Source organism: Pan paniscus, chromosome 10 (assembly GCF_029289425.2).
Source record: "Pan paniscus chromosome 10, NHGRI_mPanPan1-v2.0_pri, whole genome shotgun sequence".
Taxonomy (NCBI): domain Eukaryota; kingdom Metazoa; phylum Chordata; class Mammalia; order Primates; family Hominidae; genus Pan; species Pan paniscus.
Genome location: NC_073259.2, coordinates 111,720,089 through 111,735,160, shown reverse-complemented (window position 1 = coordinate 111,735,160; position 15,072 = coordinate 111,720,089). Strand labels below are relative to the sequence as shown.

Genomic DNA, 15,072 nt, shown 5'->3' with positions numbered 1-15,072 from the left:
TTAAATATATACAGGATGTCATTTTAAAGAACAGAATGAGGGAATGCATTTTCTGAGGTTGCATAACTTTATTTTTTTCAATGCCTATTGTGGTGGAACTTTCTACCTGTTCTACAAGCTTCTTGATATTTATGTCACTGTACTTAGACTAACAGCAACAACAATAGATAAAAATAGTGAGATAATAATATTTGTGGCACATGTTTTGTACTAGGCATGGTTCTAAGGCAAGCGGTTTCCATTTATAAGTTGTACTAACTTTAAAAGACACTTGCTATTTTCATCATCCCCATTTTACAGATGAAGAAACTGAGGCCTAGAGAAGTATAGTAACTTGCCCAAGGCCACAGGCCTTGCAAATAAAGGAGCTGATGGAAGAGGTCTGCCTGAAAGGTAGGGAGTGAATCTGATTCTTTTTTTTTCCAGATGGAATGTCACCCAGGCTGGAGTGCAGTGGCTCAATCTCAGCTTACTGCAACCTCTGCCTCCTGAGTTCAACCATTCTCCTACCTCAGCCTCCAGAGTAGCTGGGATTACAGGCACCCGCCACCACACCCTGCTAATTTTTGTATTTTTAGTAGAGATGGGGTTTTGCTATGTTGGTCAGGCTGGTCTCAAACTCCTGACCTCAAGTGATCCACCCACCTCAGCCTCCCAAAGTGCTGGGATTACAGGTGTGAGCCACTGTGTCTGGCCTGAATCTGTTTCTTGATATAGAGCCCACTATCACTTCAAGAATGTGGAGAAACCTTTGGAGAGTGGTCTTCAAAGTGTGCTTCCCAGACCAGCAGTGTTGGTGCCCCCTGGGAACTTGTTAGAAATGCAAATTCTGAAGACCCATTGGGGCCTAGTGAATCAGAAACTCTGCAGGTGGGGCTCAGGGATCAGTCCTCTGACACACGCTCCAGTTTGAGAACCAAAGCTTAATGAATGCTCTGTGATGATGGCGTAACCCAAGCAAAGGGGTCCTGAGACACCAGCCCTGCACCAGCACCCTGCTGCAGCGCGAGAGGGAACCTTGCTTAGGAGTGGAAGGAAGCTCTGGAAGTGCCACTTACTTTTGTTACACCGAGGTCCGTATTTATTGGGATCAGAGCAGAACTGACACTGGGAGCCTTGGAAGCCCTCCTCGCAAATGCATGTCCCGTTGCCGCCGAGGCTATCTGCACACTGGGAGCAAAGGCAGGGCCCGTGGGCCATTAGGACACATAGTTCTCAGGTGTTTTCATTTCATGGCCTGACTTCTTTGAATTCAGATTAAATCCCACTTGACATGACCCTCTGGGACTCCTCGTGGAAAGTGGAGTCATGTGATATTAGGGAGGCTGCTAAAGCAGTGCCGAGCTTGGGAATCCCAAGCCAGGATTTAGAACTTTAAGGGAAGTCACTCAAGGGGGCATCACAATGCTGAACTGGGAACCTTTCAACCATGCTTAAGGGATAAGTGATAAGACAGGGGCCTCCAGAATGAGTGACTAGCCTCCCTTTACAGTCTCACCTGCTCAGCTCTGTGACTCCAAACTGCAGTGTTTTCTCTCTTCAGTGGTAAACATATTTGCCTCCCACCTCTCTAGCCCTGGCAAGGTCATATGTGTGCTGATTGACATCAGCGTTGGGTGTGGGCCCTTTCTAACCCCTGGCCGCAGTCATTAGTACTGGCCTCTCCCTATTCTCCTTGTCCACATGGTGTCCCCACTCATGGCTGATACTTTCCCCTCGAAAAAGCCACGTTTTAGAGGCGGGCTTATTAAATGCACAGATGTATAATTTCCCTGTATGAACCACAGCTACTTTTGCCTCCAAGCTAGATGAGTTAAGTTTCGGCTGTTACATTTCACTAGGTTTTGCTCATAGGTTCAAAAAAGCAATCAGGAGGCAGAGCTATTTTTTAACTATCATAAAATCTTAGTTCTGGAAGGAGTCTTGAAGATCAATGCAGGTCAACCCTGATATCTCCCACAGGAGGAACGTGAGGCCCAGAGATCCTTGTTGAGTTACCCAACGTCCTGCAGCCCGCAATAGAGAAGCAGACTAGAGGCAACATTACCGGAATCTCTCTCTCCCATCCCCCATCCCAGACCCAGGTCCTTCTACTGCAGACACCTGCTGTTCTTTTAGTAAGGGGTCATTTCTTTTGCTTCCTGGGAAGAGTAGCTGGCATTATATCACATTTTGGTTTAGAAGTTTTAAAAATTATTGTTTGATTTGACTTATGGAAGGCCAGTCTTCAGTATTCACCTGTCCATTTCCTGAGCATGGATTTGAGAAGCCTCCTGGACACTGGTTGCAGTCAGGTCCATAGAAGCCTTTGCAGCACTTTGGAATCTGAAAAACAAAATGCGTGTTCCCCTTTGAACCCCCAAGTAGAGCACCAATTCCTCAAAGGGGATGCATTTTAATTTCCATTATTATACTAAGCCATATTCGCCTCTCCTTATGAAGTTGCCCTTTTCTTTGGCAGTTGATGGCATGGCTAGTGCTCAGTCATCTGGTCACCACAACTCTACTGAGCCCCTCCCCTGAGTGCTGGACTGGCTCTAACACTGTGCGAACGGACAGAGGGAGGCTCATGCTTGTGGAGCCAACGTTCTAAGTTGGGGAAGAGTCAATGTATGAATTTTAAAAATAGTAAAACAAGATCATTTCAGAGAACGGTGAGTGCTGGGAAAACAAAGTATTATCATCCAGTGGTGGCAGGTAGGGCCAGAAGTCAGGTGGGTACTAGGGAGGCCACTGCAGATTGGTGGTGACAGTGCTGGTTAATGGAGACACTGAAGATGAGTTAGCCTCAGGGAAATCTGGAAGAGCATTCAGAGGGAGGGAATGGCAAGTGTGCATGCTCTGAGGTAGGAATGGGGGTGAGAGGCAGGTCAGAGCCACAGGCAGAGGGTGGGCCATGTGGGGAAGTGTTAAGAGTGTGATCTGTGTTAAGAGGGTAGGGAACCATGGGAGGCTGTGATGCAGGAAAGGACAGAGTCTGGCCACCATATGAAGAATCTACCTTTGATTCCTCTGCAGGAAGACAACAGCAAGCACGGGCCACCTGTGACCACGTGGACCCTAGGACCCAAGAGCATGGCCCTGGAGCTGCCTGGCCCTACTGGCCTAGACTGGGCCTCGGCCACGCGCTCCTCACCTTCACAGTGGCATTGCAGTACCGGGCACAGCCGCTCTTCAGGCTCCCAAACCTGCCACTGTAGACACATCTGTGTGTGAAGAGTGCCTGGAGAAAGGCAAGGAGGGAAAGCATGGCAGTCAGCATGTTTAGGTTCTCCAGGCACTGCACACCCTCTGCAGACACTTGCCATTGTACTTCCATTTCACCACTGACGTCAGGAGAGAGTGCTGGACCACACCAGCAGACCTGGGTCTACATCAGAGCTTGGACACCCTTTTTTGGGCCTGTTCCCTTGTTGGTGGAATACAGGCCAGAGTTTGCATCATCCATGGCCCACAAATCTTTATTCCCTCTTCCATGCCACAGCAGATGTCTCTAAGCAGAAAATATTTTCTGTTCATTCTGGATACGGTCTAGTCTCCCCTTCTGATCTATAGCCATCTCTAAGATCTCCTACAGAGACATTTTGGAGCCCCCAAAGGGTCTATCTACACTTCATTGAAAGGTTTGCCAAACAAAATTGTGATAGTCTGAGTTTTTCTCTTAGGAGTGGGGCAGATTTATATGCATCCTTCCATTCTAACCAACAATGCCCACTCATAATTATCTAGAACTCATGTTTACTGAGAACCTTTTATGGGCCAGACACATTGCACAGATGAGTTCATCAATCTTCAGTTCTATGTGGATGTTTTTCATGCCATTTTTTATAGATAAGGAAACTGAGGCCCAGATAGGTTAAATCATTTTTTCCAAGAAACACTGATAGTAAGTATAAGGTCTAGAGAATGGGTCTTATCACGTACAGACTTTAGGATCACAGTCATGTAGCCTCTGTGGGCCTCAGCTGCCTAATTTATAAAATATCAAGAAAATATTGCTGAGACAATAATGCTGATTTCAAGTTTTGTCATGAGAATTTAGTCTCTGGTTCAAATTTTGTTTAGATAATTGTTGATGTCAAGCTTACCCCTTCATCTTAGGCTGTTGCTCAAGAAGGGAGCAATGAGACTTTCCTAGACTATAAAATCCTAAAATATTAGCTATATGAAGGAATTCTGAGGTCACTGAGGAAGGAGCACTACAGTCCTTTTGTTGGGAATCTCAGGATAATCAACCAGGTGTGGGTCAACAGGATTCCCGGGATGGGTAATTTGAGGGCTTCTTTTAGGCTCCTACCCATGTGTCTGATTTCCCTTTCTTTTACCCTCTTCCTTCTCTTTCCCTGGGCTGAGACAATCATAGAATGGTGATTAAACATGCAGAACAAATCATGGTTCTGCCACATCAGCTGTGTGACCTTGTACAAGGTAGTTTACGTTTCCTTGCCTTAGTGCCCTAATCATACACTGGTTATGGTGATAATATACCCACGTCGTGGGGCTGCTGCATAAAGCATTTAGAACAATGTCTGGCACACAGCAATCACTGTGACACCAGCCAACACAATTTCCTCTTCTCCTCCCTCTCACATTCCCTGGTTGACAGCATCCTGAAGGACTCAGGGGTAATGGCTTTGTTAAGCAAAATAAATATCTGAACACCTGCACCTATTTAATTTTAATGTTTTGCTTTACTAAATACTTCACAATAGAATCACATTAAAGAGCTCATAACCTTCCCTAGTGATCTATTCTAGTGTTTAATGCTACTTCTCGTTTGTAAGTTCTTTCTTATGATAAACTTACAGGCAAAAATTTCTATCATCATTTTTGCCTTAGAACACTTTGCTTTTTACCACCAATAGAGTCCTTGGCATATGAATGATAGATCGTTGCACAACTGTTTTCCTTTTTAGATGGAGCGTCTCAGATAAAAGCAAAATGAAATGATTTCTTATTCATCCTCATGCCTCTGGAAGCAAGCACTATGTCTGATATATGATCAATCCTCAATAAATGTGTACAGAATTCAATTAAACTTGGAAGCTTTTGATAGTCACAGTATTATTTTCTTGTCTCTGCAGAAGAGTGCTTGGGAAGAACAAATATTAGGACTTGTTTACAGACAGTTCTGCACAATATGCCAGTACCACCCAAAAGTGGACATCTATAATATTACAGTCCCAAAAGGGAAAAAGTAGACGGGAACTGAGTGCCTTCTTGATTTAGATATTGTGCTTCGGTTTTTATCTACGTGAATCTTTTTGTTATTATCATTTACAGATGAAGAAACAGTAAAAGGGTTAAACGACTTCTCTAGGGTCAATGAATAAGGATTCAAACACAGGTCTGTGGGATCACTTTCTACCATCCCCCATATAGTAGGCTACGAGCCCATCTTATATTACCCCAGCTGCAATTAATATCTTCTAAAGAAGGAAGGTAGATAGGTTGAGAAACCACACCAGTGGGGCTGCTTGGGTGATCTGTGCTTTCATGAAGCTGTCACACTCACTGTGGGCTCAGAGTTAGCAGGACATCTGCTCCAGTACACCAGAGAACAGCTCACACAAGTGCCCTGGAGGGAGATACAGGAGGTCAGTGCAGGTGTCCCTATGAGAGGGAGCAGTGGCGATGGTCCTGTGGCTGGTTTCATGCTTCCCTCCCTGTGAAGGAAACCCCACTGAGCCATGATCCTGGCCTCTCTACCCACCCCCTCCCCACACCGACTCCACCGTGGGAGAAGGAGTGAAGTCAGCGCTGGGGGTGGGGGCTGGTGGGAGGAGTTTAGGAGAGAAAACTGAGCCTGCTCAGAGCAGCCCCCTTTTTTACTTCTTTCAGAGCCAGCCTGTCCACGGGCTCCCAGCTTCTGATCAATTCTGTGCATGCAGGGAGGCACCTGCCCCTGAGGGGACATTGCAGTTATTGACCTGTGCTAGGGATGAAGTATTAGCTTTGGTTACAGACTTAAGGCCATGTCCTCCAATTAGCTTAGCAGCAATATAGCCGAACACTGAATCTCTGCCTTTCAGTCTCCTGGATTCTCCTCTACTGGTTCAGGGTGATGGAATTGGGAGTGTGCCTCCAATTTCTCCACATCCTCTCTGACCTTCTCCATCTGGCTCTGTGCCCCAGAAGGTAGACCGTGAAGGATGTTCTCAAGCTCCCTTGCCAGCTTCTGATTGGTGTTGGCCAATGTCCAGTCACTAGCAGGATTTTGGTGGGTAGGAGGACAACAAGGTCAAGGATTTCATCCCTGCTCCCTCTCTGCTTTGGTACCATCCCTACAGCTCCTGAAGGAGGTCACCTCTTCCACGCTTCCTGCTCTCACTGGGTTCAGGTAACTCTATGTCCTGTCCCTGGGCTCTTTGGTCCCTAGTTGCAGTGGTTTCCTGCTTCTCCCTCAAAGCTCCAGCAAAACTTATTCGTTTCCTTAGCTCTGTCCACACCTCTGCAGTAGCTCCTTCATCAGAATCTCTTCGTTTGGATCATCTCAGATGGATTCTGTTTCTTGTAGAGACCATAACTAGTACAGAGTGTTGTTATTAAACGTCTAAAATCCAAACATACATGGACAATGTATTTACCAGGCTGATGGATTCAGCCTGGTAAACACTGAGACTTCCAGAGGGTACCAGCTGCTTCTACTCTTTGCTAGTCCTAAATACTTTCCAGAGAATGCATTTGGACTTTTGATGAACCCACTCAAAAACCATTCTAAACCATGTAGAGCAAATAGATTCGACTTTAAACCTAGAGAAACTAGTAAAGGAAGAGTTCATTCTAAGGCAACTACTAGGAAGTTCTTTTCCTTATGTAATCAAAATTCTTTGGGTTGTAGCTCAAACCCACATCTTGATTCTGTTCTTTAGGGAGATGGAGAATAAGCTTTTGAATAATCTGAAATCGAACAGGTGATGCACCTGCCCAATCCTTGTTTCTACAGAATGAACCAAACATAAATCACTGCTGGGGACTGGCTAGGAAAGTGACCATGTTTCTGCCTCTCTTAAAAAAGGGGTTCTCAGCATGGAATCAAATTCTCCAGATGGCGTCTGACTGGCACAGAGGATCAGCTCCGTCCTCTGTAGCCTAAATCATATCAGAGTCATTACATCAATTAAAATATCTAGAATTAAAAGAATCAGCCACAATCCTGTGCCAGGTGCTTGGCCAGCTATTTCCAGCCTTCATAACAAGACGAGGAATCAGTAAAACAAAACAATAAATAAAACGAGACCATTTTTCCTTGTTTAATGCTCACGTTCCAAGGATATTGTCAGAGCAATCACTAATGTATTATTGAAGCATCCTGAAAAGAAAGACCCAGACCTATTATTGTTAAAACTTGGGGTTATGTTTTCCATGGGAACTGAAATAGTGCATGTACAGCAGTATTGGAATTTCAGGTGCTTTGATTAAAACTGGCTGAGCTAGCCGGGTGCGGTGGCTCACACCAGTAATCCCAGCACTTTGGGAGGCCGAGGCGGGCAGATCACGAGGTCAGGAGACGAGACCATCCTGGCGAACACAGTGAAACCCTGTCTCTACTAAAAATACAAAAAAATTAGCTGGGCGTGGTGGAGGGCGCCTGTAGTCCCAGCTACTCGGGAGGCTGAGGCAGGAGAATGGCATGAACCTGGGAGGCGGAGCCTGCAGTGAGCAGAGATCCTGCTACTGCACTCCAGCCTGGGCAACAGAGCGAGACTCCGTCTCAAAACAAAACAAAACAAACAAACAAACAAAAACAAAACAAAACAAAACTGGCTGAGCCAAAAAGTTGCTATGGAAATAGGAAAGGCTAGAGGGTACAGAAGCTCACAGGGAAACAGAAAGTTTGGTTTTTTGAAAAGTACTGCAGAAAGACGGTTGATTGGCTAGGCTAGAGCAGCTACCTGAGAAGAAATTCTATTTTAAGTCCCTCTTACAGTAAAGCTGTGAGCCTGGAGCAAGTGGTCCCAGATGACAGGGACAGGGGAAGGAAGAGGCAGGAGACTGATCCTAAATCCCAGGGGTTAGGTTGGAAAACCCTGATCGGATCCCAGAGCTCTGGTATAGTGGGTAAATAATATCTTTCCAAAAACTTGTGTCCCCTGGAACCTCAGAATGTGATCTTGTTGGGAAATAAGGTCTTTGCAGATGTAATTAGTTAAGCTAACATGAGGCCCTACTGAATTTGGGTGGGCCTTAAATATAATGATCGATGTCCTTATAAAAAGAGGAGAGGTGGGTAGGACACAGAGGCTCAGGCCTGTAATCCCAGCACTTTGGGAAGCCGAGATGAGAGGATCGCTTAAGTCCAGGAGTTTGAGACCAGCTTGGGCAAGATGGTGAAACCCCATCTCTACAATAAAAAACTAGAAAAAAAAATTAGCCAGGTGTGGTGGTATGCACCTGTCATTTCCAGACTGGGCAACACAGTGAGACCCCTGCAGCTACAAACCACGGAATGCCAAGAATTGTTGGGAGCCCCCAGAATCCAGAAGGAGGCAAGGAAAGAAAGATTCTTCCCTAGAGCCTTCAGAGGGAGCATGGCTCTGCTATCTTGATTTCAGACTTCTGACCTCCAGAATTGTGAGAGAATAAATTACTGTTGTGGCAAGCCTCCCAGTTTGTGGTAATTCATCATGGCAGCTCTGAGGAGCCAATATTCCTGGGCAGCATCTATCATTGCGGAAATTCCCCAAGGAACTGTGGTTCACAGTTTATGAGGTGGGACTTCAGATCCACCTGCATCTTCATGAAGACGGAAGCCCTTTGGGCACAAGGTTCTGGAAGTCAAACTTTCTTTGACACCTTTCTCAGAATTGTGAGGAGTGGGATGCTCTCTGCTCTGAGGGGCTGTTTGGGGCCCTTACTTATTTTCCTAGTTTTCTTACCAGTTTCATCTCTCTCTTTGTTTCATCACATCGATGGGGCAGAATCGGGACAATGGAGGGAGGAATGAGAACTCCTGTCAGTGTGTAAATTCGGCCATTTTTGGCAGTGATCTCAATTTCTTCCATTGCCACATCATTTGCCAGAATCTGTCCCTGGAAAGAAAAAATGACATCTCTAATTCTGTACTATTCTGTACTGCAGGACTGCCAGTGATCCTCAGGCAGACTGAATGGTGGCAACTTTGCTAAAAAGTCCTCAACATCACTTAACTTTTCATTGGAGGGTAGATTGCTATTATAAGGGTTTGGCTGACAGGGAAAGATTGAATCTGTTCAGTGAATTCTTGACTAACACCAGGCAAGGATGCCCTTGTAGCAATGGTTCTTGCAAGTGCAGGGCTAAGTACAAATTATAATTATTCAAGCTCTGCAATATACTTGCTGTGAGACCTTGCGCAAATTCTTTGACTCTCTGTGGTGAAATAGGGATCCGTTCATTTGAATACATTTATTGACCTCACTTATGCTCTGCCTTTGGAGCTGGGTATACATCTGTGAACAAATAGATGAGTTCTTGCTTATGTTTTAGTGGAGGGAGCAGAAAATGAACCAATTAGCAAAGATTTCTGATCTCCACTTTCCTCATAAACCTGCCACCCACCCCCTGCAGTATTAACGACAGCTTCATTCTTCTGGTTGCTCAAGTCAAGCTCCATGAGTTATCCCGGCTTCCTCTGTCTTCACCCCCATTTAACCCATCAGCAAATTCTGCTGTATCTACTTTCAGAATATTAGGTTGGTGCAAAAATAATCACAGTTTTTGCAATTTTTTAAAAATTGCAAGACTGCAGTTACTTTTGCACCAACCAGATACATTCAAAATTCAGCCACTCCTCACCATGTCCCTGCTACCACCCTGGTCTGAGTTACCGTCAGTATTCTCCAGATTATTGCAATCAAATCTCCTCACCAGCCTCTCAAAATGTATGCCTGATCATGTCATTCCTCAGTTCAAAATCCTCCAACTGCTTCTCCTCTCATTCCAAGTAAGAGCCTGCATCCTTACCCTGACTTCTTAGGCCATGCATGACCTGACTCCCACTCTCCTCCTCTCTCTCTTGCCCAGCCTCCTTTCCTACTCTTCTCCCTTTTGCTCTCTCTGCTCTAGCCACACTGGCCTTGCTGTTCCTCACACAGCCCAGCATGCTCCTTTCTGCTCTGTGCTTTTCACCCTTGCTGTTCCCTCTGGAATGTCCCCCGGATATTCACACTGTTTGTTCCCCTAATTCCTTCAGGTTTTGTTCAGATGTTTCTTCCCCATGAGGGCTTCTTGAGTATTTATCTAAGATGTCAGCTCCATCCCCACCTTCTGTCCCCCTTCCTTGCTTTGCTGTTTTTCTCCTTAGCACTTGCTGCTGTCTAATAGATGATATATTTTATGCATTTAACTTATTTTCTATCCCCTATTTACTAGAATGAAATTTCCATACAACCAGGGACTTTTGTCTGTTTGTTCATTGGTCTGTCTTCAGGACCTAGAACAGTGCCTGACGCACAGTAGGAACTCAATAGATATTTGTTGAAAGAATGAGATAATCATCACCATCAACAGTGATTCTATATCAACCCTGTGCTGCTGGATGTTTGTTCATATTGCAACCCCAGGGAGTTAGATGAATAACGCAGCCTTCTTTGGAGTTTTAAAAATAAATTGTGTTCCCCTGACCTCAGGGTCTTTGCACATGCTCTCTCTCTCTCTCTTTTTTTTTTTTTTTGGTCTGGAACTCTTTTCTACTGATCTCTGTCCAATTTCACTTTATTCATAGCATGGCCAAAGCATCACCTCCTCAATGAGGACCTCCTGGCCTGAAGATGCTCTCAGACTCCTCCTGTTCTGTGCTCTCACAGCCCCCTGAATTTCCTCTTGGGGGCACTCATTACCATTGTAATTAAATAATTAACTCATTGCCCAGTGAGTTATTTAAAGTCTGTCTTCCCTGCTGGGATAGAAGTCTATCTTTTTCACTCCTTTATTCTCGGCATCTAGTGCAGACTCTCACACATGTAGTTGCTCAGCACATATCTGCTGAGAGAAGTGAGCAAATGAATGAAATAATCATAAAGATTTTAAGCCCATGAGTTAGCATAGAGGCAGGATAAACTGATGAATAATCATTATCGAGCAAAGATGTGTTCAAGTGATGGTGGCGGTGGTTGAGTTTTCACTTACGTTGTCGGTGGTGTTGAACTGTATGAGCTGGTTGGCCATGCTCCTGATGTGAGGGGTGGAGATGAGAGTGGCCACTTCAAGCTGCAATAAGAAGAGAACAAAAGGCAGATATATATATATATATATATATATATATGTATATATATATATATATATATATATTTTTTTTTTTTTTTTTTGAGACGGAGTCTCGCTCTGTCGCCCAGGCTGGAGTGCAGCGGCGCGATCTCGGCTCACTGCAAGCTCCGCCTCCCGGGTTCACGCCATTCTCCTGCCTCAGCCTCCCGAGTAGCTGGGACTACAGGCGCCCGCTACCACGCCCGGCTAATTTTTTGTATTTTTAGTAGAGACGGGGTTTCACCGTGTTAGCCAGGATGGTCTCGATCTCCTGACCTCGTGATCCGCCCGCCTCAGCCTCCCAAAGTGCTGGGATTACAGGCGTGAGCCACCGCGCCCGGCCAAGGCAGAGATATTTGGGGCCACACGCAGGGCCCTGAGTTCTTAAAGTCCTCACTAGAAAAAATAGGCTTCAAAGTGAAATAAGTAAAGGGAGTTTTGATCTCAAGAGTTTTTGTGGCTTTGAAGATCGCTCTGATAATGGACTCATTGTTCACGGCTGAGGGTTTATTCAGAGCTACAGATAAAGGACATTTTCTAGCATCAAAATATTGGAATTCAAGACTAAGTTAGCTATCTTGGAAGCAGAGAGAAAGTAGCAGCAGGAAAAGTGGGGCCAACCTGGGTAAATGGGACAATGTGGTATCTGACGAGTTCCAGAAGCTTCCGAGATCCCTGCAAAGGAACCAAATACTTCTTTAGTCAAAGAAGAAAATGCAACACTTCCACTCTTGTGGAATCCTCTTCAAATGACGTTAGACAATCAAGAAAAATGACCCATAATCTATTGGGAAATCCAGGGTGAGAGAAACCCCACCTCCAAATAGCTAACATTCACCAAATTCCCACTCTGTGGAAGAGGCTGTTTTGAAAGCATAATATGCACGTCTCATTTAATCCTCCCAACAGCCGTGTGAGGTGGGGACTCCTATTGACCCATTTTATGTGTGGTAATACTGACATTCAAAGACATGTCCAAGGTCAAAAAGCTAACTCAGGATATGAGCCTAAGAATTAGCCCAGGCTCTCAGTTACTCTGCTCCATCACTTCTCAGAATGTCTAAGGCTATATTCCGGATTTTCTAAGACAGCCTTGATTTATGATTCTGTTCCATTTGCTCCATAAATAAACGTCTGTTTGTCAGACCACATACAGGTCATTTAGGATTATAGAGTCATAGGGATAGCGATCACCTCTTCCTTCCATGAGAAGTTTGTCCCTCTCCTTCAAAGCCCTTTCCAAGGTTTCTCAAGCTTCATAAAACTGAAGCAGCAGTGGAGAAAAGAGGGTCCTAGCCCCACAAAGGAGACCATAGACAGGATGAGCAGCCCCTATAGGGTGCCCTGGAAGAGGCTGCAGAGTTGAGGAACACAGGGACCACACTCTTTGTGAGAAGAAGGCAGCGGCCACAGTGGTCTGCTGTAATTTATCTGCAATCTCCCAGCTAAGTCAGAGATGGGAGTTACAAGCTTCACAGCCCTCAAGTTCTGCTATTTAAGTAGCACAGCCACAGTCACTCTGGCTTGGAAAAGTGAAGGATCACAAATCAAGATCCTAATAACTGCCAAGAGGTTGAATGTTCTAAGAACAGGTTGCAACAGCGTGAAGTCCCAGGCTAAGAGAAAGCCCTGCTGAACCGGAGTTTCCTCATCCAGCCTCCTCCCTGCATTTGACCTTGGTCACTGTGCCAAGGGAGTTACCTGTTAGTAGCAGGACCACCTATCCTGGCTTGTCTGGTACAACCCTGGTCTATGCCTATTGCCCTGGCACCTCTATTCACTTTCAGAAGTGACCTGGCATGGATGATAAGTTATGTGGCCACCATATCTATTAGCCAATAGCATTATGTGCAGGGCAGGGTTATCAATAAAAATGTTGAAATTGACCACCAGTTAGCCAGCCCTGGAAGTGATGCTTTCTGCAGCCCTGGTTCTGTTACTATGTGACCTTGAGCAAGTCACCTAGCCTTTACATCTCAACTTACATCTTCAACTTATGTCTCAGTTACTGCATGGTATTCAGAAATGGAGACTTACAGGCAGAAGCAATGTTATTACATGCTCTGATGCTCCAGTGGTTGAAGGAGTGAGACAAAGTGGGGACTGTTGGGAAACATCCCCCAAACTTGACTGCATCCACCAAACTGGACTGCAAACTCCTGGAAGGCAGGGGCTGGGTTTGTCTGGTTTGCTAACCACCCATCACCATGTCCCCAGCCAGTGCAGTGTGGGACATACAATAATTTTTCCATAAACATTTGTGCCAGTAAATTAAAGGGCATGGGTAGGGGTCCTGGGAGGAGCACTGAGCTGGCCTTCAGGAACATGAGATCTAGTCCTGGTTCTGCTTGTGTGTAACCTTCCGCAAGTCACTTAACCCATGAGTCTCAGTTTCACCTGCAAAATAAGGGGACTGGTATGGATTCCTTCCAGTCTTCTGACGCTTCTATAGGAAAGCATTTAGCAATGAGATAATCCACTTTCAAAGCCTCAGGAATTAATTATTGAATCCTTTTGACAAGAAGCAGAAGAATGAGAGGGACAAAGGAATTGATCCGCATCACTCCCGTTACTGTGTGTGCCTGTGTCTTATCTGGCTGAGATCTATTGGAGCCATTGCCCAGTTCAAATTCACTCCAGTGTGGCTCGAACAGGACATGTTTCCAGGAGCTGTCGTTGTTGAAGAGCCTTTTGGTGCGACACATTCTTTCTTTTATGAGGGCACTCCCTTCCTGCTGTTTTAGGTAAAAACAAAACCAAACAAAACCAAACTCAAGTTCTTTGGTGCCAGACGCAGAAAGAGATAATTTGACCTTGAACTCTATAAATTCAAGTCCCTTTCCCCACTTTACTTGCAGAGTGTCTGTGAATTGGCAAGGGCAGGTGTCTTGCTCTCTTTGCTTTTATTTCTGTCTGGTTCAGTGATGAAACCGTGAACTGGGGCTTGTAATCAGAAGCTGTGGTCTCTGCAGGACTGGGAGGGTTTCCAGACTGAAATTTTGCCTCAGAGAGAAGTAGAAAGATACACTGGGAAGAAGACATGGCATTCCAAAGTCAGAATTAGAAGCCCTTCTTCTAAAGAGGACTGTTTATTTTCCATTTCATTGGCATAGCCGATGGGGAATTTCCTGTACTCTTCCCTGAAGATAAAGCTGTTAAGATGGATGGAGACAGAAGGAGCTTCCTATAGGTTGAGAAAAATTAACCCCTCTGTACCTGAGAAAGAAGCAGAAATGATTGTACTTCTCACCTAGAAATTGAAATGGAAAAGCAGTTTTTAACTCAGAACAAAGAGACCTGAAGTTTCATGTTCTTTGCAGGCAGAAAGATACGCCTTGGAGAGAAACAAGATTGAGAGCCAGGAGCAGTGGCGTGCATTAACCATTTTTGTGGTGTAAGTATTCTTACCAAAGGCTTATTTCAAGCTATAAATGTCATCTCATTGAACAGAGCTCAGAAGAGATGTACACAATCTACTCTTGAGAGCTTAAATGAGTCATTTCCAGATACCACTGGAAGGAGTTACAAGGGAGGAGAAAGAGAAGAATGTTTGGAACAAAGGTGGCTGACAGAAAAGCAATGAGGTTGATTTTTTCCTATTCTAGTTAAAAGGTTTTATTTTAATTTTAAGTGTGTCATAGAACTCCTTTATTATTATTATTATTAAAATGTGCATCAAATTAGAAGCTATGTACTCAGGGAGGCCACATAATCTCAGGATTTTAATAATTTCTTAGGGGAACAACATTACCTTTTTTTTTTTTTTAGCTCACTTTAAGTATGAATGTGAGTTCTAAAGAGAGGTCTAGCAGTTTTCTGCAATAGCTAGGTTTCATAAAATTTGGG

The 15,072-nt window shown here is 44.8% G+C and overlaps 1 protein-coding gene and 1 long non-coding RNA gene across 2 annotated transcripts in view; one reads left to right on the top strand and one right to left on the bottom strand.

Annotated features, from left to right (window-relative positions):
* Positions 1 to 1,330, bottom strand: part of STAB2 (stabilin 2) — a 95,694-nt gene extending 94,364 nt beyond the window's left edge. Inside the window, exon 1 of the mRNA XM_003832569.6 lies at positions 1,059 to 1,330. Within this exon, the coding sequence (XP_003832617.5) occupies positions 1,059 to 1,200 (142 nt within the window). The 5' untranslated portion in view covers positions 1,201 to 1,330. The remainder of the gene's footprint in view (positions 1 to 1,058) is intronic.
* Positions 1,331 to 1,455: 125 nt separating this feature from the next.
* On the top strand, positions 1,456 to 4,667 carry LOC134728499 (uncharacterized). Its single transcript, XR_010108955.1, has 3 exons — positions 1,456 to 1,545; positions 2,462 to 2,654; positions 3,019 to 4,667. It is a non-coding gene; the product is annotated as an uncharacterized LOC134728499 (long non-coding RNA).
* The last annotated feature ends 10,405 nt before the right edge of the window (positions 4,668 to 15,072 follow it).